This window comes from Monodelphis domestica, chromosome 6 (assembly GCF_027887165.1).
Source record: "Monodelphis domestica isolate mMonDom1 chromosome 6, mMonDom1.pri, whole genome shotgun sequence".
Classification (NCBI taxonomy): Eukaryota; Metazoa; Chordata; class Mammalia; order Didelphimorphia; family Didelphidae; genus Monodelphis; species Monodelphis domestica.
In genome coordinates this window covers 157532039-157559750 of record NC_077232.1, presented here as the reverse complement: position 1 = coordinate 157559750, position 27712 = coordinate 157532039, and the positions used below count along the sequence as shown (strand labels likewise).

At 35.2% G+C, this 27712-nt stretch overlaps 1 protein-coding gene across 4 annotated transcripts in view; it reads right to left on the bottom strand.

Moving 5' to 3' along the window:
• YTHDC1 (YTH N6-methyladenosine RNA binding protein C1) overlaps positions 1 to 25344 on the bottom strand; it is a 34128-nt gene extending 8784 nt beyond the window's left edge. For 2 of the 4 annotated variants that reach the window (XM_007496368.3, XM_001366688.5), the window contains exons 1-11: positions 25215 to 25344; positions 13890 to 13991; positions 13195 to 13499; positions 12685 to 13054; positions 8404 to 8493; positions 7837 to 7890; positions 7204 to 7298; positions 4888 to 4996; positions 4681 to 4798; positions 2808 to 2892; positions 1393 to 1559 (exon numbers count right to left, since the gene is read on the bottom strand). In XM_007496368.3, coding sequence (XP_007496430.1) covers positions 1393 to 1559; positions 2808 to 2892; positions 4681 to 4798; positions 4888 to 4996; positions 7204 to 7298; positions 7837 to 7890; positions 8404 to 8493; positions 12685 to 13054; positions 13195 to 13499; positions 13890 to 13991; positions 25215 to 25242 — 1523 coding nt within the window. In that variant the 5' untranslated portion in view covers positions 25243 to 25344. The remainder of the gene's footprint in view (positions 1 to 1392; positions 1560 to 2807; positions 2893 to 4680; positions 4799 to 4887; positions 4997 to 7203; positions 7299 to 7836; positions 7891 to 8403; positions 8494 to 12684; positions 13055 to 13194; positions 13500 to 13889; positions 13992 to 25214) is intronic. The other 2 variants (XM_007496369.3, XM_007496370.3) reach the window with 1 other exon arrangement.
• Positions 25345 to 27712: the final 2368 nt, after the last annotated feature.

Genomic DNA, 27712 nt, shown 5'->3' with positions numbered 1-27712 from the left:
TAAACATACCGCTTTCTTGTAGTTTGGGGAGTGCATTAACGACCGGTATAAAACATGATAGTAACAGTTCATATAGTAGTCCAACTACTGACTTTAAGCTGTAAGCCACATACATAAATGGAGGCCCTGGCAGGCTTGAGAGAAGGTGTGGTGGTGTTATATGTATAGTTTGCAGTCCATTGCAAAACTGAGGTAAAAACTTCACTTGTAAATACTTTATTGCACTGGAAACCTCTTAGTTTAAAACTTCAAAAGACATCTTGGTGCTCAGTCCTTTTAGGCCAAAAATAAGGGGGCTCTGCCAGGTTTCCTCCTACCTATTCGATAGTGTCCTTTTAAAAGCTCAATGAAATAGGGACTCCTGTTGGGATATCTGTACCTACCACAGGATGTTTCCTCCAAAAGGAAACTTAACCAAAGGTTTCATCCCATCAAACCACACATCCAACAGTCTTTAGCAGAAAACTTTAGATTTATCTTTATGCAAAGTGGCTACAGGGGAAGGTGTTTGGTAGAAGGGCTTATATCAGTCCTTTGCAAAGACTTCTCCAATTCTGTAACAAGTTATACCCCCTTTTTTCCTGGAAAATGCTGTTTAGTTCATAAAGCAGTGATCAATAAACCATGACGATCCTCTAAAAATATTTTAAGTCCACGAGTACTGCCAGCATCTGGAAAGGTTGTAAATAGACACAGCAACAGCCATTCTTTTTGGTTTGTTGCCGGGTCTCCCAGGGCCACTTGATCCCCTTTGGAAAGAACCTATTGTTTTCAGAAGCTCAGCAAGATGTGTGAATTCAGTGGTTACATGTTAGAGAATATTTGGCAATGAGATTAACACATCACGGTGACACAATTTGAAACAGTCCCAATAATGCTCCTCTTGAATATCAAAATAACTTAAAATATTTATCCTCTAAATGAGGCGCCATCTTCTGAAAAATTATTAGTGATCCTTTATAAAAGTCCCATATCTGATAAGGCTTATCCAGAGACACACCTGAAAGAAAAGGCTTTTACAAAATATTAACAACTTTTTTTTTTCATATAAACTTCCTCTTCCTCCTCCATTCTAGCCTGGTTATAGCAAATCAAAGCCTACCTCACTTCAATGTTATACATTGTGTTATCTGTAAATTATCTAAACTAGTTATCACTCTTTAGCAAACATTTTTTTCTGCAATAAGGAAAGATCCCCATTTTCCTCTTGAAAAATGACTGAGACCAAGGTGACAATGTGAAATCCTCAATGAAGCCACAAACTAGTCCATGCAGCTTGATTTGAGGATTTTCTCTCTTCTTTACCGCAGGGCAAACTTTTGACGAATCACATTCCTCCATCATGTTATTCTGATACATGTGCCTATTATCAGTCCAAAGAACGTTTCTAACCTTCCCACATCCCGGACTGGTTCTCGACGGGATGGACGTCCTCTTGAACGGGGCTGTGAATGCATTCTTCTCTTGTGACGCATTTTATGAATGACCTGATACAAGTCAATACTTTCATCGGGGGGAAATAGAAGACAAAGCTGGGTTCCACATTCAAGCTCAATTTCCTGGAATAGGAAAGTAGCGATTTACAAGCTGAAAACAGGAATAAACTTTCAAAAGACTTGTAGCATTTTCCTGAGGTTTTTATAAACAGAAACAAGTTGAGACAGAGGCTTTATTCCCATGGTTAAGGATCTCAAGTGTAGTTCCATTAAACTGCCAGCTCTTAAGAATTTCTTTTCAGTTGTGTTTCTGTTATTACAGAGGGGGTGACTGCTGATGGAGGGGAGATACTTGGTTGGGATCACCACAGTTAAAAGTAGCACAGAAAGTTCTTTGTTGATAACTGATTGTTACGATCACAGTGCAGAAAAAGGAATACTCCTTTTATGCAAAATACAAAAATGCCAAGTCAAAAGTTATCACCTACAATGGAGTCCAAACACAGAAAAAATGATAATCCCATTAACTTGCTAGAATTAATAACCTAACTCATGAGCAGCAGTCACAAATCAGAATGTCAACTTAGCTCATATATTTATTATTAGTCTCTTTTCACTATATTTTTCATAATTACAAATAAGTGAATGAATTACAGACTTTAAAAATGTAAATTGATATTTTTCTATTATTAACACTTAAAGATTATTCAGAATGAATAACAAACTTTCACTTCTGTACTATTAGTTCAAGCAATGACTGAAAATAAGAATTTTATTTCTATTTCTGAAATAGGCAAAATGATTAATTTTTTAAATTTAAAACCAATAGATGTTTTCAATGCCTCTTCAGAACACTTTTGATAACATGACCTTGTGAAAGTTAAACTTTTTATTTAAAGTATTTTTCTACACTTTACATAAAAATGTGACCATAAACATACTTCATAAATTTCAGTTCATATTGTTTTAGTCAGTTAACTTTAAGCTAAAGTATTTGTCATAGAGTCAATAAAAAGGCAAAGATATCACCTAAGCTTCAAAAAAGATAAAAACCTCAAGCCTCATTTTCTAAAAGTTCCCCCAAGGTTGTATAACCCAAAATATAAGTTATTGCATTAAGGGGAATATGTTAACATCAATGATTCTAATAAAAACAAATCTAAGCTCTGAAAAAGAAAACTTCTGGCTGTGTTGTTCATTCTATTTTCCTTTGCACCATTAAAAGACTTTCTTATGAGTTGTAAAAAACAGCTTTAAAAAGGAATACTTTAAATATCAATTAAAAAGGCTTTTAATGAGAACTTATAAAATAATAAACACTAACCATTTGTGGTTTTAATTTTACTAAAAGTTTCAATTAAACTGACAAACCTGTCCATCGCGTCCAATCTTAACTGGCTTATGTTCATTCCAAGGATTGGTAAGGTGAGCAGATTTAGTGAAGGGCAATTCACGCCTAAATATAGAAGTAGCATCAAATTATTTTAATTATTTTTAGTAAAGGTCTTAAAGTTTATTTCACTTACACAGTTAATTTTAGATGTATAAACTCTGGTTTTTATTATATAAAAATGTAGGGAGATTATTTTACAAATAATAACAATTTGTAAAAATAGGTCATTCAGCTGATTGAGAACATTACACAAAAGTGTTTTCCCACATCTAATTTTTTATACCTTCCATAAATTGGCATAAATTATTATCACAATCTTCATAGTTGGGCAGCAAGTTCTCAGGCTGGATTTCAACAATACAGAATATAGGACACTTCTTGAGTTATGTAGATTTATTTAAAATGTTGATTATGCCACATAACAGCATATAAATAAATTTGTTTGCTACTATAGTAAGTATCTGCCAATCTCATCTTCTAATTTATACTAAAGTTTCTTTAGAGTAAAAATCACAAAATAGAAATAGACTAGGATTTAGGAGACAGTTCTAATCAAGGTTAAGCTGTCAATCAATCTTTTTTTTTTTTTAAACCCTTACCTTCTGCCTTGGAACCTTGGAACCTTGGAATCAACCAATATTGGTTCCAAGGCAGAAGAGTGGTAAGGGCTAGGCAATGGGGGTTAAGTGACTTCAAGGTCACACGGCTGGGAAGTGTCTTGAGACCAGGTTTGAAGACAGGGCCTCCTGTCTCTAGGCCTGGCTCTCAATCAAGCTGCCCGTCAATCAATCTTAATTTGAGCCAGTTAATTAGCTTCTCAATTTCCTGGACTATGAAAAGAGATAGCTGGAAACATTTCTAAGGTATCTTCCTTCCTAGTACTTAAAATTTTTTTACCTGTTTCTATTTATATCTTATGCTTCTGCAATCTCCTGTATTATGTTGACTATATAATAGAAATAAATAACTGTTGATGGTAGACAAACTGAAAAATGAAAGTAGTTCAAAGCATTTGATAAGATTTTATCTCTAATCTAATCACTACTAAAAAAAATTAAGCAAAATTAAATGGAGACAAATTTGAGATCCATTTTAACTTTTAAAAACAGGACTCTCTCTTATCTCAAAAGAGCACAGTAACAAGAAGGTTCCATAAATCTCAAAATATTCAGAGTAGCAATCTGGTAGCACATTGGCTCTCCTCCCAATCAAAGGAAAAAAATGTAACATTCACCATAGAACAATTGGATTCAAATCCTACCTATATTACTTACTACCAATATGTTATTTTTAGGCAAGTTCCTGAACCTAACTTTCCAAACAATAAAAGAAGGAAGTTGTACTACACTGCCTCAAAGGTCTATTAATAATCACAGAAAAACAATTCAAAGATAGACAATAATCAAATTTAAAATTCTGGCTCTACTAATGTACCCAAAAGAAACTCTAAGACTATTATCATCTTTAAAATAGGAGAGGAGAAAGTTGTTAAATCAGTTCAAGTCTCTTCTATGTCTAAATCTAGTGAACTTATGAGCTTTCATACTAATAAAGCATATAGAAACATACTAAACCTGGCATATCCAAATTCTTTGAATATCATTTGGAATTGTGCTTCTAGATAGAAAAGCTAATAAATAATTGAATAAACTATGCAAATGATTTTTTATTAAGAGCATTAATTGTCCAAATCAGTCCTGAAATGTCAGGAAAAGAGATAATTTGGCATTAATTTCTAATTTATTATTAAAGAATTTTGTCAAGAGACTGCATTAAATCATTAAATGATGAGCTAATTCAAAATAAGAAAAATTTAATTTAAAAATTTTAAAATTTAAGTTTAAAATTTACCTGCAAATCCAATCAATTTTAAAGACACCTCCAAGCATTTTAGCATTCATTCCTGCAGGTAGAACCCAATGTATAGGAGAGCCTCCATGATGGGACTCTGAAGAGAGTCTTGCAAATCCTAAGGAATCAGAGTGATAATATAATATATGCTAACAACAACAAAAAAGCTTAAGAAGCTTTATATGTATCAAAATTAATTTTTCTTACCTTGAAATTTCCCACTTTCTCTTACAGAAAATATCAAAATTACACTTCTTGCAGATCTGAATGCAGCATTCAATTTTTTTTCATTTACTGGAAGCGTTGACCATACACCCTACACCAAAATTGTGAACATGAAATAAGCATTTAAAATACAAGTTAAAAAAACGTGTTAACATATTACAAAATAATCTGACTTCTTAAAAAAAATCTGCCCTGATACTTAACTGCTTTCCTCCCATCCCCTCCTTTAGATATAAAATTTTTGTTGCAATAGATAGGGAAGGGGATAGAAGCAATATGCTCTTTAGATGAAAACAAAAGATCATAATTAATTTCTTAAAAACATAGCTAGACTACTGACTAAAGCAGTTGTTAACCTGGGGTTCATGAACTTCAAAAATTTATTTTAAAAAATAAGTATATTTTATGTAATTGGTTCCCTTTGTAATTCTGTGTATTTTCTCTTAGGAACCTAAGAAGAGATCCATAGGTTTCACCAGATTGCCAAGGACTACATGATCCTAGAAAAAAGGTAGAGAGCTAGAAGAATTCTGCATTTGTCTTATGCAATTCTTTTATGGATTTTTATGGAAACCTTTCATGAGGCAAATAATCATCACTCATTTTGGCTTAACATATTTAAATTCAAATTTACTTAATAAGAATATATATTATTATTTCTCTTAAAAATTATGTACATCAACACGTAAAGATTCCATTCCTATGGTACTACAAGGAATCATTTTAATACACTTTTTTTTTCCTAAACCCTTACCTTCTATCTTAGAATCAATACTTGGTTTTGGTTCCAAGGCAGAAGAGTGCTAAGAGCTTGGCAATGGGGGCTAAATGACTTGCCCAGGGTTGCACAGCTGGGAAGTGTTTGAGACCAGATTTGAGCCCAGGATCTCCCATCTCTAGGCCTGGCTCTCAATCCACTGAACCACCCAGATGCCCCCTTTAAATACATCGTTCTAATCAAAGTGTCTATGAAAGAAAAAGTTGCAACAAGCAAATCACACGTCTTTCCTTCTTTTCACATAAGAGGTATTCTAATATTGGTGACTGCCTAAAATCCAGTCCTTTAGGTCTGAAAAAGGGCTATTACCTGGTACACTCAGTTTGGCTTCTTGGTACAATGTGCCCTTTGTTGACAGCTGCATATTATTATTGGCCAGGATTTAAAATGTCAGAAATGTTTGAATAAAAGTTTAAACTCTTGGTTTTTATGTCTACCTTATGCTTTACACAAATAATCCTTTGAAATCACAAATAAGATAACTTTAAATCATAGATGAAATAAACAATGTTTAACTAAGTTTCTCATTACTATTAATACTCAGTATTTTCAAGATTTCTTAAAATTTAATAAATTGAATATACAAAGCTAAGCACATATAAAGATAAATATTCCTGGGCTGTATTTAAAAAGTTCATAGCAGTAACTGAAAATATAATGGAGAAAGTAAGGGGAATGTCTACTGTGGGCCTTCAAGATTCATTCTAATAGCTTCTAACTTAGTCACTACACTTCTAACAAAAGTAATTTTGCCATAAGTCATCCATTATATCCCTCAAGATAATGTTTAATAGACCAAATCCACTATAAAGAAAATTCTTAAAATAACAGGTCTTCTTTAGAATATAAAAAATGTCTAAAATAACCAAAAGATAACCAACTTTTAAAAAATATTCTTTCATGTAATGATAATAGCCTATAAATAAATTAAACAGCAGCAACTGAATAACACCTATGTGCCAATCATTGTGCTAAATGCTTTAAAAATATTCTTTAATCTTCACAACCACCCTGACCCTGAGGTAGATGCTATTATTCTCATTATACAGTTAAGGAAATGAAGGCAAATAGAGGTTATCTTGCCTAAGATCATGCAATCAAACATAAACATTGGGTCTTCCTCACTCCAGATCTAGGTCCATCTACTAAAATTGGTCTATATTTTAAGAATTACAGTCTAATTGTAACATTCTAAAGATCTTACACTATGCAGCTGTTACTTGGCCATTATGGTCAAAAAACGGTTATCATAATGGCACTGATGAAAGTTATGCTTAATTACAAAGTTTCTTTAACAGCAAGCATAGTCCATCTATCTAGTTTTCAATAAATGGCTAAAATATACACAAAGTAGGATTTTATTGGTTTAAAGATATTACTCTTTAGCGCTCAGGATATAAATGTAAATGAAAAATTGTATTTAAGAAGGTTTTATGCATATTTCACTTTATTGTATGAACAAAAAGTCAAATTCGTTTACTTATAGAAAGATTAGAGAAAAAAAAATTGAACTGATGTACCTTGGCTTTAGCAAGAGAGACATTCTCATGGTTGTTACTCTTTATAAGGAAGAATCTTGCATCTTGAAGAACATATTTAAGTTTACTTGTTTGGTCTGAAAAATAAATCCCAAATTTATTAAGATGGAACTACTATCACACAAGGTTTTTATTAATTCAAATTACTCATTAGCCCTCTAGCCCCCAACTAAATTCTTAAAAATCATGAGAACCCCCTCAAACCTGGAGAACTATGCAACAGAAAACACAATGCAAAGCTTCAGAAAAGAAAACACATGAAAGCTAAGAAAATTTAGTGATGTTCCGATATGTTATTCTGTGCCAAGCATCAAAAATGACTTAAAAATTTTTTAAATTATTCTATATATGGTTTGTATATTTATAAGAATACAAATCACTCTAATGCCTATAAAAACCTGAGAGGAAAATATTTGCTGTTGTTCTAAAATATACATAGTAACAAATCAAGATGGTGTTTAACATAAGCTCACAGTATCATCAATTTTATAAATATATCGGAACATTACTACTTTATAAATTGTTAATGAAATACAGACAAGGTAAAACAATGACTTGTGATGTGGCATGCATTAAAAAGTTGTTTGTTTGTTTGTTTTCAAATTTAAATGATACCTTTTCGGACAGCACGAACGGAAGATGATAATTTCTCATGCTTCTTTTCTGAACCTGTATTTAGCCAAAGTACATTTGTTCAGATTGAGCCTTAATAGAGATAAGACACAATTTCTACAGCCTTGTCACATATAATTCTCATTCATGACAAATTATCCTTCCTTGCACACCCACACACACAAAAATAATACTGTTCAATGTGCACGAGTGTTTTGTCTTTTGGAGTTCTTTTGTGGGTTTTGTTTTGTTTTGTTTTTTATCTATGTATTTGAACAGTTTCACACTCAGAAAACTAGTCACTGAATCATCATCTTCCAAGAAAAATAAAAGTGAAAATATCACTTAAGCAGTAACAGAACAGCATTAAAATAATACAGGAAAAAGCTTAGTTTCCCTTCGAGTAATTTATTACATTGAACATGCCAAAAATCAAAACTAACTGACATTAACAACTTCACACTAAACTAGTTTCCACACAGTATTCCTATATATCATTGCATTTTTAGTCCACATTAAAGTAATAAATGTGGTAATCATCAGTATCAAAAACAATCAAAGGGGGAATACCTGCATAGGATTCTGATGCAGAACTTCCACTTCTATCAAAAACAATTGGAGATATGCCTCTGGCTCTCTTCCTTTCTTTCTTTTTCTCATCTAAAAAAATTCCATAATAATTAGGGAAAATCCTGCAATATCTACTATAAGGAAACAAAACAAACAGGTACTACACAACAAAAAAACCTATCATTTACATAGCATGTCCTTATGTGGCCCAAAGTAAGAAAATATTACTATGTGACTTCTGTCCATTCCTAAATTTTCTCAAATATATAATCTGAATCAACTATATGTCAAAGAATCAATGGATTTTGAGAAAGAATGAACCTTAAGAGATCATCTTGTCCAACTCCTCTCATTTAACAGATAAGAGACCTAGTAAGAGACTTCAATAATTGATTTGGCACTATAGTTCTGAGTATTTGGTACAAATTTTCACTAGCAAAAAAGTAAAATTTTAAGTTGGAAGAATGACATATAATGAGAAAAAAATCAGAAGCCCTAGTTTCAAACTGAAGTTTTACCACTTTAACATGTGATTCAGGTAAATTACTCATCCAAATTTTTTCATCTGTAAAATCATTATTACCAATTTCTGCCAACTATTTCATGGAATTGCTTTAAGAAACTAGGATGATAAGGGATATAAAACACTTCATAAAAGACAAGCTATTTATTACTATGAATTCCAACCAAAAATGGGAAGAAAACTATTGTTAAATCACATAATAGTTTCATTGGCAAGTTGAGTACCAGATATCTATCTTAAAGAAAGGAGGCAGTTAAGTGGTATAGTGGAGAGAACGTCATGCCTGGAGTTGGAAGTACCTGGGTTCAAATCTGGCCTCAGACACTTTCTAGCTATGTGACCTGAGCAACTTACTTTGAGCATGTTTACCTAGCTCTTACCCTTCTATTAAGAGTTGTTACTAAGACAAACATTAAGGGTTTTTAAAGTGTTGATATAATAATTTACCCTAAAAAAAAAAATCTATTTTTTGGAAAAGGCACAATTGCCATGTGTAAATACAATAAACGTATCTCCTCAAATTACTGGATTCTTTTTATACCTACTACATTCTTTCCATCTAATTCTCATTCCATGACTATTTTTATTCTGTTGTGTGCTCTAAAATTTTTGATGGCATCCAAGAGCAAAATTTTATTCTGGAAAAAAGATGCTGAAACAATTATTAGTGAATGACATTTTCTTTAGTATGCTTTTTTCTTAATGGATCTTGACCTTACCCAGAAAAGAATAGCATCAAAGCAAGTTTTATTCAAAAGCTCTCCCTAAAATTTGGAAAACAAAATATAGATTGTTAGTCCTAGGCAAACTGTTAATTAAAGCTGTCTTTCATAAGTAGTTTTGATTATGAGTGGAGTCACTTCTTTAGAGAAAGCTCTGTGATAATATAGAGGTATTATCACACAGAAGAATGATATAATGTAAGAGTTGAGATGAAATAGTCCAAGTCCACTCATTTTATAGCTAAGAGAACTGAGGCTGGGAAGGTAGTGTTATTGCCCACATTTACAAGGGAGTCAGTGACAGAAACAGGGAAAAATTCAGGCCTGTTGATTCCTGATCAATTACTCCTATCATGTTGTTTGTGCTTCATTCAAATAATTCTTCAATAAGTAACAAAGGATATGGTGTAAATAGCATAAAGTACCAAAAGACAGTATTAAAAGATTTCAAGGTCAACTATTCTATAGTATGAGTTAAATCATGATACCAAATATCTAGCTATTCTTAGTGAACAATTGCTTAATGAACCATTGCTAAGTCCTCATCTATAATTTGTTCACAAATTCAACAATTATACAACCCTATGATAACTGGTAGGGATGCAAACGTTAAAAAATAACTAACCTTGCCCCCAAAGAAGCTTATATTCTATTAGAATTTAAAAAAAAAACAAAAACACTAACCTTACTACTCACAAAGCAGCATATATTCTACTGGAGGAATCAAGAATTTAAAAAAGACAATACAAAATAGTGGCATGTAACAGGGGCAAAGGAGAGATCCAAAGCTCTCTGGAAAAAATGTGAAGTCAAAAACCCTGTCAACTAGCAGGATTCATGAAAGGAATGGTACCTAAACTGAGTCTTGAAGAAATACTGAAAAGAAGAGATGCAGCATGGCACAGCGGAAAGAAACTGAATTTAAAGTCAGAGAACAATCTTGCTCTATTACTTGATGTTAAATGAAGGAATTGGATGAGATGCCCTCAGAGGTCCCTTATCTCTCTAAATCTATGATCTTGTTAACATAAGACATGTGAAGAGATGATGCCACGTGGAAACGCAGAATAATCCAAGTTCCTTTTTTCTCTTAATCTATGCATAGTAGCTACCAAATATCAAATGGAATTTTCCAAGTCTCAGTAAAGATTGCATGTTGGATCCCTGTGGCTAACTCCTTTAACTGGCTTCAAATGATTTGTATTTTATGCTCTTCCTGCCAAGTTTAAGAGTAGGAAGTTTCCCCAAATTTCAAATAATCATACACACTGCATTTCTCTTTTTAACTTTAATTTTCTTGGGACATCAAACCTAATTTAAGGATTCTAAGCCTGTCCTCAATTATTTGTGAGTAAAAAGTACTAATGGGGGCAGCTAGGTGACTCAGTAAATTGAGAGCCAGGCCTAGAGATGGGAGGTCCTAGTTTCAAATCTGGTCTCAGACACTTAGTTGTGTGACCCTGGACAAATTACTTAACTCCCATTGACTAGCCCTTGCCACTCCTTCTGCCTTAGAAACAATATACAATATTGATTTTAAAGCAGAAGGGTTTAAAAAAAAGTACTAATAATTACTTCCACTATGATGTAGAAGGGGGAAGCAGTTATTAATAAGGTAACTAACTGCAAGTCCCTTTTCCTCGGCCTTTCAACAGTGTCAGACAAAGCATTAGTAGAAGTGTTACTCAAGAGAAGACATACTTCATATTTAAATATCTACTAGTAGTAAAATTTTATTTTTAAAAAGCAATCTAAAAGAGAACTTTCCCAGAGACAAAAGAACATTTAATCTCCTTTTCAACTAAGAAAATGCAAACCCATTACTAATATACCCTTACAAAAATAGATATAAAACTGATCATTCTTTATTTCTTTTTGCACCTTCCCTCCCTTCCTACCACTAATAGCTACTTTGCCAACATACTCAATTACTGTGAAATTAAAAAAAAAACAAACTAATTTTGACTGATACAGATTATGAATCTAGGAATCCAAATGTGCTTTCTCACATACACATGATTCATTTACATGAGAGGTCTCAGGTGTGGAGATTCATTCAGAGATCAAATAAACATAGACAAGATTCCAATTAATCCCCTTGATTGAAAAAGTTTTTCAGAAATGTATACCCTTTAAATAGATAATAAAAATACCCTATTAAAATTGTCTCATTATAAAAGTTCAAGTTGTTGTATATTTCCAAGGCCAGAAATATTTTTTGATAAAAAAGTTACTGATGTATTCCATATAATAAAATTACTTCCAAAGATAAATGAACTATTAAAATGCTTTAATTGATCAGAAAAATTATTTATGATCTACTAGAGTAAATATAATATTCACTCATCCCTATCTATTAAGCACTCATTTGTTACAAATATTTATTCCCATATAGAAGGCATGAAGTAAAGAACTAAACTGAGCAATAGGATATAACTAGGGTATTTTGTGATCAAAAAGTCAATATCCTTCAACTCCCCTAACCCATTTCAATTCAATATCTAGCCATTTCCTCTTAAAGAAAACAGGAACCAGAAGATGAAACAATATATACCATATCTCCTAGCCAGATTTAAAGCACTTTGACAATTAACTACAAAAGAAGTATAATTTCTAGCAATGTACTCAAAACTTTATTATTCTTGTGAAATATGAAGATAACACAATTAAATTTTATATCTACTTATATACAGACTCATCTTAATTGATAATATCCTGGAAATTCCATGTAAATAAACCAATAGTTAATTTAGGAAACAGTCTAGTACTATGGAAAGTGTGATGAGAGTCAGAGGAACTGGATTCAAATCCCAGTTGTTGTTAACTCTGTGACTGTGATCAAATCACACCAACTATCTGGGCTATAAGTTCTCCATTTGTAAAATGAGGGGTTGGACTAGATCCCTTCAAGCTCTAAACATAGATACTATGATTATAATCTTTTGTTTTACCAGTCAATCTAGATGCATTCAAAAGAAAAAGCTAAACAAATCAATGATTTTTAAAAAAGTATTCATTTGCAATTGTAGCATATACCTGATCCATCTGTGCCAGAACCAGATCTGACTGAACCATCTGTGAAAGATACAGACTCAGAATCAGAGTCACTGGCTTCACTTCGAGTATCATAATCATTGCCCTCTTTTTGGTCTCTCTCATCTTGCTCATACTCCTCTTCATCCTCCTCCTCTCCATCTTCTTCTACCTCTTCTTCATCTTCCCCATCATCATCATCCTCTTCCTCTTCTTCCATTCCTTCTTCCTCATTCTCACTGTTGTTTCCTTGCTCTTCAGAAGAGCCACTGCTGCCAGTCTCATGGTCAGAGCCATATTCTTCTGAGTTTACTTCTTCTTTAGAAGAAAGGCTTGATCTGCTGTGCCGTCTATCCACATCATGCCTAATTCTCTGATGTTTAAAGAAAAAGGGAATCAGCAGTCATACAATATATACCATCAGGATGCACAAATAGTTCTAAAAGAATATGCTTCATTCACAAAAGCATCAGAGAATTGCTTTCTTTTTATACTTGCAAAAATGTTTACTACCTGTGAACCATCTGGTGTGGAAGACTTGGCCCTTCTTTCAGGATCCCTTTTCCTGACACAAGTCTTTTCAGGTTGACTTTTATATGGCTCTCTGGAACTGCCACTTGATAAACGGGTCTTTCGTTCAGACCTCTGATAATCTTCATTTTTATACTCTGTTACTGGCTTTCCTTTTGTACTAATTATTCTTTTGTTATTGCTAATAGATGAGCTAGGTGGCTTTGGCATCAATTGTCTTGAATGTACAGAAGGTTTCTGTCTCTTGCTTTCAGTAGTTTCTATTCGGTCACTTTTTCTTTTTGAACCTTAAAAAGAGAATTTTAAAAGCTATAAACACCTTAAAGGTAATGTATGTATTTTACAGGGAAAAACAAAAAAAGAGTAAATGTTTCTCAACAATAATCAACTGTAAAAATAAAACTTAAGTTCTTAATCCCACTAAACTCTTTTATTTCAAAATACCCTGTTGTCTTTAGAATGTTTTCTAAGAATTTAAGAAATTTAACATCTTTTTTATAGAAAATTTTTCTTGTCCAATATGCTCTTCCATACCCTCAAATATGCTTCTAATAAATGCCAGATGTAAAGTAAAATTTTTTTGACTTTTTTTGGGGCTGTTTTCTTAGGCCATCGAAACATTTACATCTGTTTTCACTACAGTTGTTTTCCAAGAAAATAATGAAAAATTCCCATACCCTTTTTCTCATTTTTATCTTGTTCACTTTCAGGGTTATATAATTCGTCATCCTGATCAGGTACTTCAGTCAAAATATCATCCAGAACATTAAGTTCTCCATCTAAAACAAAGGAAAGAAAGTGTAAATATCAACATGTATCAAGCACTTAGTATGTGTTCAACCTTGAGTTAGAGATGATGGGGAATAAGACAAGGTCCCTATCCTCAAAATGCATGTAATTCAGTTCCAGAAGCATAATTAATACCTAAAACAATCAAGGGAGGACAAAATTAAAAGCTTTTCTGCTATAAGAAGCCAAAGAAAGGAATGATTAACACATTAATTCAGGAATGATCAAAAAGCACAGGAGGAACAAGGATGAGCAACTGTGTGCTGCCTAAGTAAAAATAAATAAATAACATGAAAGCTATTGATTAGGAAGTAAAGATTATGCAAAGTTGGTTAGAGAGCCAAACAAAAATAAAACAAAACCCTGTATTTGGAAACAGAAGACCTTAGTAAAAAGGCCCAGGAACTTTAGGCAAGTCCTTTTACCTTAGCTTCTTCATATACAAAATAAAGAAACTAAATTATGGATTATGTAATTTCTAAATCTCTTGAAATAAATGGCCTATGAAAGCCAAAAGAATTGGTATTTAAAGCTAAAGTGTGAAACAGGAAGAGATTAATAAGGTTAAAAAGAAGTCTAAATGAATCTAACAGTAAAAGAATAGATTAGAAAGCAAAAGTAGAATGATCCAATTTGGGAGAACACTAGAAAAGAAAGATGAGAAAGAGACAGATTGGCTATAGATACTGTGAAACAATAAGCAATAGAATATACACAGAGATTATATCAGGGGATGAAGGAGTCTAAGATGAATCCAAGGCTCAAACTTGGAAGACTGGGATTTATGAATCAGCCCAAAGGTGTCACAAATGAAGTCAGTGAAAACATCTGAGCTCAGTAAAGGGGGGAGGGGGGAAAAAAAAGACAAAATCAGTCAAGAATAAAGTACATTCAAAGGAATTTCTAGAAGAAAAACCAGATAGAAGAGAGTAAGAAAAATGTAATACCAAGGAAGCTGAAAGATGAAGTGTTAAGAAGTCAGTCATGTATAACAATGGGGAGCTGAAAAAAGTTCCCTGGATTTGGCAAAATTGTTGGAGAAAGTATTGGGTAGGAATCCAGAATACTAGAAAATGAGAAAAGATTAGACACATAAGTAGAAATAGTAAAGATGGAGAAACGGCAACATAAAAAAATGGAATTTTTTAATTACATAAAAGCTTTTGCAAAAAAAAAATCAGTGAAGACAGAAAAACTCTAGTATAGAAAATACATTGGTATTAAATATCACTGACAGGAAAGTGACACAAACATTTAAACAACGTAACCTTCTGATAAGTGGTAAAAAGGAAGTGAACAAAATTTTCAAAATAATAAGCTATAAATGACAGCACAAAAGAGTCTCCAAAGAGAAAAATGCAAATTGAAGCAATATTGAAGTTTCACATCATACAAACTGGCAAAGATGATAATATAGAAAACAGTCAGAGGAGCTATGAGAAAACAGGAACCCTGATGCACTGTTTGTGGAGCTATAATGTGGCATAACTACTTTGAGTTTCAATGTGGACTTTTTAAAAGGAACTAAACTATTCCAAACCTTTGACTCAGTAGCCTAATAGGAATTACTCCAAGGAGGTACAAAAAGACTAACCAAAACATACTGAAATATTCATTAAAGTGTTCCTTGTGATAACAAAGTTTTAGGAACAAAGTGACTGCCCACCAATTATGGAATGGGTGAGGAAAAAAAAGTGTGGCATATAAATGGAAACAATATAGTAATTTAAAGAAAAAAAAACAAATATAAAAGACCCAGGAGGAAAATATGTATGAGAACAGATGTAATCTGAAACAAAGAAAAAACCATGAAAATAAAAAAACCACTAAAAAGAAACTTAAGTTTGAGTATTAAAAAATTTCTAAACAGGGTCCCAATGGGGGGGGAGGGGGAAATCACACCTCCATTATGGTAGATATGATGGTGGGGTTGAGTTGAGGGTGCTGAGGGAGACTATTTTGTTCACCTGCTATTTCTATTTATTTTTCTTTGTCACAAAAGATTCAACAGAGGATGGGATGTTGGGGTGAAAATGGCTAATGTATATACAGAAGACATTAAAACATTTTCTTTTTAAAATAGTAAAAACACAATAATGGATTGCTGACCTCTAAAAAAATAATTTCAATATAGTGCAAGGATGAGGAATAGGATGCAGAGGACTAGTGGGAGAAAGAAAATATAGAAAAAGAAACTGGAAATTACAGAAATAAGTATATGAGGGGCAAAAGATCCCATACTAGAAGTGATTAAGATATAGAGGGATTAAGGGTAATAGTAAAAGAGTACACAATATAGAAGAACAGTAGGTCTCAACTTTCTATCTTTTAAAAACAGGTGTAATCATATAGATGCATTTTAAGAATCATGTTGCTAATTGTTTCATGATTCTTGTCAAAAGTTTTGGATGATTAAGTTTTTCCCTAGTATTAAACTGGTTCAAAAAAAAAAAGAAGGCAAGTTTGGAATTTCTTTTGCCTGAAAGATCTCTTTCTCTTAATTTTAGTCCTTTCTTACTGGCTCTTTCTCAATAGCCGCATTGAATATGATCAGGTGAGACTCTCCTTAAAAGATTTTCCTTTAAAGTAATGAATGCTGGAGGGGATGTGGCAAAGTAGGGACATTAATGCATTGCTGGTGGAGTTGTGAACTGATCCAAACATTCTGGAGGGCAATCTGGAACTATGCCCAAAGGGCGATAAAAGACTGTCTGCCCTTTGATCCAGCCATAGCACTGCTGGGTTTGTACCCCAAAGAGATAATAAGGAAAAAGACTTGAGCAAGAATATTCATAGCTTCGCTCTTTGTGGTAGCCAAAAATTGGAAAATGAGGGGGTTGCCCTTCAATTGGAGAATGGCTGAACAAATTGTGGTATATGTTGGTGATGGAATACTATTGTGCTAAAAGGAATAATAAAGTGGAGGAATTCCATGGAGACTGGAACAACCTCCAGGAAGTGATGCAGAGTGAGAGGAGCAGAACCAGAACATTGTACACAGACACTGACACATTGTGGTACAAGAGAGTGTAATGGACTTCTCCAGTAATGGCTTTACAATGTCCCTGAACAACCTGCAGTGATCTACGAGGAAAAAAAAAAACTAAACTATCCTCAAGCAGAGGACAAACTGAGGGAGTAAAAACACCGAGGAAAAGCAACTGTTTGACTACAGAGGTTGAGGGGACATGATCAAGGAGAGATGCTAAATGAGCGCCCTAATGCAAATACCAACAAGGAAATGGGTTCAGAGCAAGGACACATGTGATACCCAGAGGAATCGCACATCAGCTAGGGAAGGGGTGGGGGGGTGGGGGATTGGGGGGAGGAAAAGAAAATGATCTGTTTCCAATGAACAATGTATGAAAATGACCAAATAAAATAATGTTTAAAAAAAAAAGATTTTCCTTTAACCGATATCCTGTCAAAATCATTATCCTATACCACTTCTCTTTTATCACACCAGAAAATTGTATACAAATGCTTCTATTTCCTCACTATGCACTCACTCATCTACCATTGCAATCTGGTTTCCAATCTCAACTAACCTATTAAAATTGCTTACTAAAAAAAACTAGTCCAAATGAACTGGATTTTTCTCCATTCTAATCTTCAATAACTTGGCACAACTTTTCACAACACTGGGCTTCAACATATGGTACTGTACATGGAGATGTGTAAATTTCATCAATGATCTTTTTAAATCTATGCTCATAGACTCACAGATTTTGAAATGGAAGGAACACCCTACAAGGCCATCTGGTTCAATCCCTTCACTTTCCAGATGAGAAATTTAAGCCCATAGGGGTAAAATGACCTACCATAGCTGATATGGATATTAAGAAGCACAGATTCAGGGTTATGGATGGATTCTGAATCTGGAATTGTATTGGTACATGGAACTCTATAGATTAAAGAAACTCATCTATAATACATGTCAACATCTCCCTAGAATCTTCAAAACTTGAGAGTTGCCCAGAGCACTAAGAAGTTAAATGACTTGCCAAAGGCTACCCAAGTCAATCAACAGTAAATGATTAAAAATTATCACACCTATTCCTGATTTGGAAGCCAGCTTTCTATACATTATGATACTATCAAGTCAAATATATATACATATATACACAAGTAGATTATCAAAAATACAACACTATTCTCATGACAAGATTCACATTGCACTCACTTCAATCAGAAGATATGTAAAAACAGAGCCTAGAACAGCAAGAAATCCCAACTTAAGAACTAGTCAAACAATAGTTTCTACTAAAGGCAGAAATGGTGAACCTTTTAGAGAGGGCCTAAAACTGCACCCCTCTGACTGCATGTGACCCACTTACTCCAGACAGAGGAGGGAAGAAGAGCTCCCATTGGGCTGCTGGGCAGAGGGGCAGGTGTGATGTGAAAAAATATCCTTAGGCATGGTGTTAGGGAGAAGGGAGCAGCCCCTCTAGCATGAGGGCTATAGGTTCACCAACATGGCTCTAGGGGCTCTGTACCTTCTAGGTCTTAAAAACTTCTGGGTCCTAAAACTCCAAATCCTTCCCTTTCCATTTCATTCACATCATGACCTAAGGTCAAACACTGCAGGTTTCCTCCAAGGTAGTATATAAGTATCCCAATCTGTCAAAAATAACTAAGAAAAATTTCTAAATCCTATAGTCCATTTGGTTCCTCAATAAGAAATATGATCTGAGCTAATTAAGGCTTTGACAGATTTGGTTTGTTTTAAAAGATGAAAGTGGGAATTCACATAGAGCTCAACAATTTTCTACTTTATACTATTGGGCAACAAAGCATATTACACAGTAGGTAATCAACAGTGAATGGCAAATATAATAAACAATAGCTGTTTTGTTACTCATGCATTTCTTTGGAACTTCGACTACTTGGAATCAGTTTTACTTTTCTTGCTCAAGTTGTTATGAACATATCTTTTAATAACAAATGCAAAACATATATACTTTGAATTCTACAACATAGCAGAACCTGTAGCAGGTAGATGTATCTAGGACCAAAAAAATCTGAGGATTGTTACGCATTAACCTGTAATAGTAAAGCAATCTTATCTATATGGTGAACCCATTGCATAGACCCAAAAGACATAATAGGAAAGGTTTCCTTATTGTTTATTTTGAGAAAAATTGAAAAATTTGGGTGTCACTACAAGACAAAGAAAATAAAACACAGGGAATAGGCAATCTCGTAACAATTTTTCTTCCTTTATAGCAATTTAGTTGTTTTATCAAGTGATATGTTAGGAAGAGGTTGCTTCTTAAGAATGGCAATTACAAAATGTGCTTGATCTTTAGAATTAGGTGCTTAATAAACCATGACTTGAGCAACTATTTAATTTTTTCTAACATCTTTTGGCAAGTTGATGAAAAATCTTTTACTTGAAATACTTCCAACCTACAGATAATTTTTTATCCCATTCAGTAACATAACTTGAATTTTTTAAAAATCATACAACCAAGCTTAAGAATGCCACCTAATCCAATCATTCACATGTTACAGATCAAGAAATTGAGGTTAAATGATTTGCCTAAGCTAATACAGGTAGAAAAGTAGCAGAGGTGGGATTTGAACTCAGATTTTCTTGACTTCCAAATCCAAATCTTTCCATGGCAAAACACTGACTCATGACAGGGCAGGAAATTCACAAAGATGCCTTATATTTAACAATCTAAAGAAGCAAAAAATAAAATAAAAATGGGTGCCTATTGGGGAATGCATGAACAAATTGTAATGTATGAATGTAATGGAATAATTTTGTGCTTTCCCCATCCCCCAAGAAAAAGAGGAATTTAGTGAACTAGAAGCTATATTTAAATAATACAGAATGAAGAAGGTAAAATCAAAGGAACAATGTGTACAAAAAATGTAATCAATATAACTACTTGGGGTACAGAAGTTGGAACAATGGCTATGAATGTAGTATTCAGGGTCCCCATGTCAACTGGCATTGCTAAAATAAATGAATTGTGATCTGGAAGTTAATTTGGGAGTCATTTTTAGTCTAATTTTCTCATTTTACAGATGAGGAAACTGAAGTCTCAAGAAGTTAAATGGTTTGCCCAAGACCACATAGGTGGTTAAGTAGCAGAGGAAGGATTTGAACCCAAATTCTGATTCCAAATCCAGAGCTGTCTTTCCACTGTACCACAAAATGTTTGTCTTTGTTACAAAAGGGGTTTCAAATTGGGGTGGGATTCAAGAGTCTGTTAGAAAAGCAAAAGGTAACAATTAAAACTTTTCTTTTTTGAAGATACCTTGTCTTCTTCAGCAATCTGCTAACATTTGTTTCTGCAAGATCTTCAAAAGTCACTTCTATGAGCCTTGGTTTCCTCATATGAAGAATAAATAAGGGATACTGTCAATGTTTATATTACTGTGTAAACTTTAAGTGATAGAAAAAATGTGCTTAGTCAACTATAATTAAGGATCACCTAACTTTGAGATCTAGGATGATGCATGACAAATATTTAGTCTTTAGGAAAATAAAAATCAATTTTGTTTTAAAATATGAAAAAAGTCTTTATCCTATTTACAAGGTAAATACGTGTTCCCCTTTGAAGAAAAATGTGTTTTAGCACTCTCTCTTAATTACCATTCTGGAGCAATGGTCAAATATGGTTCTGAATTAAAGTTCTACTACTGATTTCTTAGCATGGCTGGATATGAGTCTGGGCTCTTACAGAGAGCTCTCGGAGTACTATCAAGTTAGAAATACCTCAAAAGGGAAGCTGGATTGGATTTTGTCTCCCCCCCAAAGTCAGGAGACCATAAGTTCACAGATGAGAAAAGCAAATTTAGAGATCATCTGGTCCAACCTCCTCTCTTTACATGAGGAACCTGAAAGCTTAGGTAAATTAAATAACTTGACCAAAGTCACAAAATAGTGGCAGAGATTTGTTTTGAACTCTTATTACAGCATTCTATTCAATATATCTGGTTGTTAAGCATAGTTCAGTTTGGAGAGGTTCATTTGATTGATATATAGAGCTAATGGGGGGAGGGGGGACCTACAACTCTCAAAGATTATATGAAAGTCATGTGAGGGCAATAAGAGTGTGTGAAGTACATCAAAGAAAAGAATATCTGCACCAATGAAATCATATATTTAAATGGAGTATAACAGATGCTAGAAGGAAGGAATTAAAGTTATAACAGTATTGGCATGTTTTGGGGGTTTGGTTTTTTTTAAAGCTGAAATGGATATTCAACTATTACTACAAAACTGATATAATTCTATCTAAAAAGAATTCCTGTTTTACTACATGGAAACAAAAAAATCACTAACACAATTTTAAGTTTGTTTTTTTGAGGTTTGTGATGGTTCTTCAAGACAATCAAAGGGTTTACTGAATTCAATAACCTCAAATTAAGAGCTGGAGAAATACAGGTTGGTAAATTCATTTGAAGAACTATTAAGTCTCTGGAACAAAAAAAATCATCAAGATTTTAAAAAGACTAATCAATTGTGCTTCTGAGAGTGAAATCAACACCATGTTCAGTAATCAATTATCACTCATCTCTGTATGGTTCCTTGCTATGTCACTTTACCAAAAAAAAAAAACTAAACTTAAAAAAAAATAGCTAGGGGGCAGCTGGGTGCCAGGTCCAGAGATGGGAGGTCCTGGGTTCAAATATGGCCTCAGACACTTCTCAACTGTGTAACCCTGGGCAAGTCACTTGACCCCCATTGCCTAGCCCTTACCACTAGTCTGTCTTGGTTCCAAGACAGAAAGTAAGGGTTAAAAAAAAGAAAAAAGATAGTTGAAAGTGCTTTATAAATTTAATATTCACAATACCTATGTGAGGTAGGTAATGCAAATATTATTAGCACCACTTTTAGAACAGTAAAATTAGAAGCTCATATATTAATGTGCCCCATAGTCACAAAACTAAATGAAAAAGGCCTGGATATTAAATACATTTTTCCTCTTTCTAAATTCAGCACTACAACCCAGAAATTTGCTATTTCTCTTTACAGTTAAAACTTGACTGTATAAAATTAAATTCATATTTTTACAGCCATTTCCTCTTCATAAAATAATTTAACTGAATTAACAGTACTTAAAGGAAGTTTCTCCTTTTTCTTTTGGTAAGAACCTGAGATTTTAGCTTTGTATATTTCCTGGTTTGGAAACTCCTTCCATCAATAGGGTTTAGTAACTAGTTTGTAATTTATAGTCTGAGAGCTATTGTAGTACTCAAGAATTAAATTACTTGCCAATTCAGTTATTTTATGTGAGGACTACCTAAACCCAAGTCCATTATCCCCTGTGACATGTTGCCTTTTTCATTAAGAGGAACAATATTATTTCCATATTCAAACTTATGTAGATTTTGTAATTCTATATTAAATGAGAGAAATGAAATTGAATAGTTTTAAGTAATGGAATAAACTGGGATTCACAATCTCAGAGAACAATAATGAAAGAAAAATACGGTCACCTATATTATACCCCATTACCAAAAATAGCCTTAAAAAAAAAAAACTTTAGGTATATCTTACCATATGAACCAGTTTTTCAAAAAGTGCTCTACATTTCCAGTTTATGCAAAGAATGAAGGATAGTGATGGTGATGCATCAAGTGGCAAACTTACTTCTTATGTGTCAATTTTACAGCAGGAAAAAGGTTTCACTATCTTTTTTGCTCTCAAAGTCTTCTTTCCTCAGTAATTATGAGTTTGATCAATTTATTTCAAGCACCAGTGTCCAAAATTAGTTTGAGAAAAGCTGCTTTGTTTTGTTTATAAAACCGACCCATTTGGTAGTCTAGTAAAGTCTATAGATTTCTCAGAAAAATGTTTTTAAATGCATAAAATAAAACACATAGGATTAGAAAGTCTATTATGTCAAGATAGTAATCAGAATGTCAAAAAATTATCAAATTTATGGAGTCCAGGTATTGAGAACTGTTACTGACTATGTCAAGCACTATGATAGAAATATAAAAGTATAAGATGTGAGGTTTGCTTCCAAGAAATCTCATCTAGTTGTGAACAAGACTAAAAAAGTAGATGTCACTATATTAAGAAGTGCTTTGAGTTAAAGGAAAGAAGAAACTGGGGAAGGGGAGGTGTCAATGGGAGGAGGAAGTAATTGTCAAATAAAGCTTCATGAAACAAGAACTAGAAGTTGGGGCTGAAGGATGGTTAAGATTTAGATAAATGAAGGGGGAGATAAAGATTATTTTAGGCTGGAGAATGTTAAGTAAAATGCAGAGATGATTAATAGAACCTGAAGAAAAAGAAAAATGAGACTTAGCGGGTCTTTGTTTGGGAGCAATAACAAATTTTTCCCCCTTTAAATCCCAAAGCCACAAGAGTAAAGTTGTTTTCATGAAGATTACTCTGGTAGCAATATGTTAGAGGAAAGGGACTAGCATCAAAGAATCCAGGGAGAAAACTGCAACAATCCAAGAATTGAAGTGACAAGAGCATTGTGGCAATAAGTATTGTAAAAAAAACAGAACCAAAAAAAGAACAACCATGAAAAAAAGACTTCATGTAGAAAAAAGACAGAAAAGTCAAGATTTTTAGTCTCAGAGACTTGGAGGGAAAAGACAGTATCTTTTGTCAACAATAAGTTAGTACTAAAAGTGAAGTAAGATATGATATCGATATCAGAAAAAGAGAAGCAGAGATAGAAATATAGATTTAGGAATCATCGGGCATATTTCAAATAGATGATATCATGTGACTAGATGTGCTCTCTTGAAGAAATGTGTAAAGAAGTAAAAGGTAGAAAACAGCCTCAGGGGACCGATACAATTAGAGAAGAGACAGCAAAGAAAATCTCAGAGATGTAGTATGAGAGCAATTAGGTACAGTAGCAAAGAAGCCAAGTTAGAAATCATTACCTACAATGCAGCCTACTATTTGCCAGATATCTAACAATTGTTCTCTCATCTAGTCCTTACAACAACCCAGGATCACACAGGCCTTAAGTAAGGGCCTGTGGTCATATTTGAATTCATATCCAGTGAGCCTAGCTCCATCTAGCAGAAGAGGAAACACGCCTAAGATTTTTCCCATGTTACAGGTAGCAAAGATTAGATTTAAACCCAGATCTTTTGACTACAAATCTATATCAGTCTCTATTTTCAAAAAAAGAAAGTCATTCCCTAACCAATCCTTCAAAATAAAGCTAAAGAAAAGTCAAAGGTTCAAAGGAAGACAGCTGGATTTAGTCTAAGAACCTGGGTTCAAATCCCAGACCTGTCACTAGCTACTTGACCTTGAAAGCAGGGTCTCAGTTTTCTCATATGTAAAATGAGGGGGTTGGTCCAAATGACTATTTTCCTTCCAACTGTAAATCTATGATTCAATAAACGCCCCAAATATCAAAACAAGAGTTATGTTGAAAGAAAAAGAATTCCCAATATCTACTTTGTATACACCATATAAACATCCTTGCTAGTCTAAGCTGTCTTTTTTGGCTCACAAAGAAAAAGGGGGGTGGAAAGAAACCTTTTAAGTCTAGATAAGCACCACGCCGAAAAATGCTACCACCAGAACATAACAATGAAACCTAAATTTTATATGTATTTGTTCATTTGTACACCTAAACAAATACTACTGACGAAATCGAAGAGCTATAAATCCTGCCACATTCCCGTTTACTTAGAATACTCTAAACACAGTCATGAATTTCAACAAGCTTTGACAATCCTCCTGACGAAATGTCCTAGGCACACCCGAAATCCTTACAATCTGCTTTTAAACGAAAGGTAGAGAAAATCTGGATGAAAGAAAGGGAGGATGAAAAGCAAAGGTCGGGTAGAGAACCTACGCAGCAGGCCTATAGTGTAGAGCTAAAGGCCTCCATTGGAACTGGAAAAAAAAAATGTCCTACTCCATCCTTTATCCAATACCACCCCAGGTACAAATACAGCAAAAACTGCTCAGGGTAGATAAGGGCCTGGAGGAGGCAAGGCGAAAGAAGGTTCAAAGGGAAGAAACTGATTAAAAAGGAAGGCCACGCCGTACAAGGGCTGGTAGGCCTGTTCTCCCAGGAGACAGGGAGTCGGGGTGGGGGTGGGGCCAGAGTTCCCCGCGAGGAGAAACCCCCACCCCCTCCCTTCTGGAACGACGGAGACGTTCAGGTCCGGGGCGAGCCGACCACTGCCTCTGTCCCTTCACCGAAGTGACTCAACCCCTCCCCACTCCTTTCCAGGCGCCGTCCCCCTTTCTCCGAACTCACCTTTTTCCTCCCGGCTGTCGGCCGCCATTGCCCCTAGGATGCAGCTCCTCCTTCTCCTCCTCCTCCAGCAGCCGCCGCCTCGGCACCGTCCGCGCGGCCGCCGCCGCCGCCGCTGCGCGCGCCCGTCCGTCCGCCCTCCCGCCTGCCGCCCCGCGAGACCGGGCCTCCGCCGCCACCTCAGCCCCACGAGCCCGCGGCCGACTTCTCTTTCAGCCCTTTCCTCTCTCCTCACCTCCTCCCGCTTTTTTTTTCCTAAGGGCCTCAGCGGCTACCTTCGCCTTAAGGCTCCGGGCCGGGAGGGGGAAAGGGGAGGGGAGAGGGAGGGGAAACAGATGGCGGCTGCGGGCGGCGCTAAAATGGAGCCTGGCTTCCTGCGTGAGACAATCCCGCTCCCACAATGCCCAGCGCTGTTTACGCTTCGTTCCTCTCCGGCAACGTCACAGTGCAGGGAGGGAACAGAGAAAAGTGGGACGGGGTGACGTTAGTGCGCAGCCTCTTTTCCGTCCCGGCGGCTCCGGTAGGAAGATTGTGCTCCACCTCCTGCAATCCTTCTGGTCTTGGGCCAGTCCAGTAGCGATGGCAGCGAGTAGAAAGAGGCTGTAGGATGCCGAGATTCGGCTGGGGAGGGGCAGGCGAGACTTGGCCCTCTAACCCTGCCTCAGAACTCCTCCCAGCCCTCCCCCTACCTCTTTCGAACTAGGGCTCTGACGTAGGCCTAGGGAGGGATGGTTGAGTCCGGATCCGGCCGCCCTAGGCTCCTCCCTAATGCGGGGCTCCGAGACTCGGTTTGAAGGTCGCGCCTCTCTGGGCCGATGGTCCCAGTCCCCTTTCTTTCTTACGCATAGCACTGCTTCCTCTGAGGCTACTCCTGCACTCCTTTCTAATCGGAAATGTTCAATCCGGTGTAGCTCCCCTGGGGAAAACTGGCACGCCGGAGGTCTGCAAACTTGGCCCCGAGTGCCCCTAGTGTCTCCGCTAGGCTCCCTGATGTTCTCCGAAGCCCAAAGGGAAGCACGCTTTGTTCTCTTGAAAACCTGCGGGCCGCTCTATTATTAACTAAATTGCCTGGCCTTCTGGGAGAGTTACTTATTGCTTACACTCTCCGTTAGAATTAGAGCTCCCTGAGGGCAGGGCCAATTTTTTTTCTTTAGCTCTGTATCCCTTGTGCTCAACTCTAAGGAAATCATTGTGACTTCACTTAGCAACTAGACCTCCAGCTTAGAGAGATTCTATTTTCTGAGGCAGAAAGGAATGGTTTTAAGTCTCACATTGGATACAACCCAGCCCGGCCACCTGGAGAAAATCGCTTGGGCTCTCGGGGCAACTAATATTAAACTAATTCTGTACTTTTCTCAGTATGTTTGTTTCCCCCAATGAGATAACAGGTTTGACCAAAATAGTTGAAACACACCCCTTCTGTAGCACAGGAAAAGTGGAAATTAAAGAATGTGAACTCTAGCTCTACCTCTACTTGTTTTCAGAAGAGGAGGAAAGAACTCAAACTCTTCATTGCATATTTATCCCAATGTTTACTCCTAACTTAGAACAAAATTATTACTAGAACAAAGGTCAGATTGGAAATAGCAATGGAAAGATAGTAAAAGTCTAAACTAGTGCTGATCTAGGAAATATGCATAAATAATGATTGAAAAGCAATCCTGAGAAGTAACAAGTTTATTAAACCCATGTTATGTAGGAAGGGACTGGGATATCAGAGGGAAAGAATTTTGCTCTTAATAGCAAGGCTAATCAGCATTTTTTGTGTTAACTATATCAGAGTTTGGTATATAAATAAGACTGTCCCAACTCTCTTAAGAGTACTCATTCAGAGCTGTAAATAATAAAATCATACTCATTCATTCCATTCTCATTCTACAAGCACAGACTGCTAAATACTATGCTAACTTTAACTAGAACCACAATTAAAGCAATTTATTTCTTTTTTTAGTTGATTTAGACCTTTTGACTTTTATGACCCCAGTTGGAGTTTTCTTTGCAGGGTCAACCTAAAAAAACAGAACCAATATAATTTTAATAAGGGTCTTGTCAACCTTGAGAAACACAGAACCACTAAAGTGGTTAGAAAGGATTAGTCTTAATTCAGGGCAAGAAGACAGTGCTCCAAGGACCTGCAAAAACAAGCTCTGGGACTCTGGGAACACTTGTCAGGGAAAAATGTGTCTTTAAGGGGATTTTCCAATGAACTGAAGAATTTAGGGTTCTATATACACTGGAAAATGACGGAAAGGAAACACACTTTCATAAGGAGGCTTGGGAAAGAGTTTGTAGCCTGAGGCTGGGGTGCCAGGGAGTGGCCTGAAAGGGCAAAAAGGATACTTGAGGTCTAAATATTTGTATCACTCCCATTGGGGTTCTTAATGAACACTTACAACTCCATAGTTCCGTCTAAGACCAGGATCATTCTGGGAGCTCCTTGAAGGCAAGTTCCAAAAGGACAAAGGTAAATTTGAGGATTAATTAAAGAAAAAAAAAAGGTC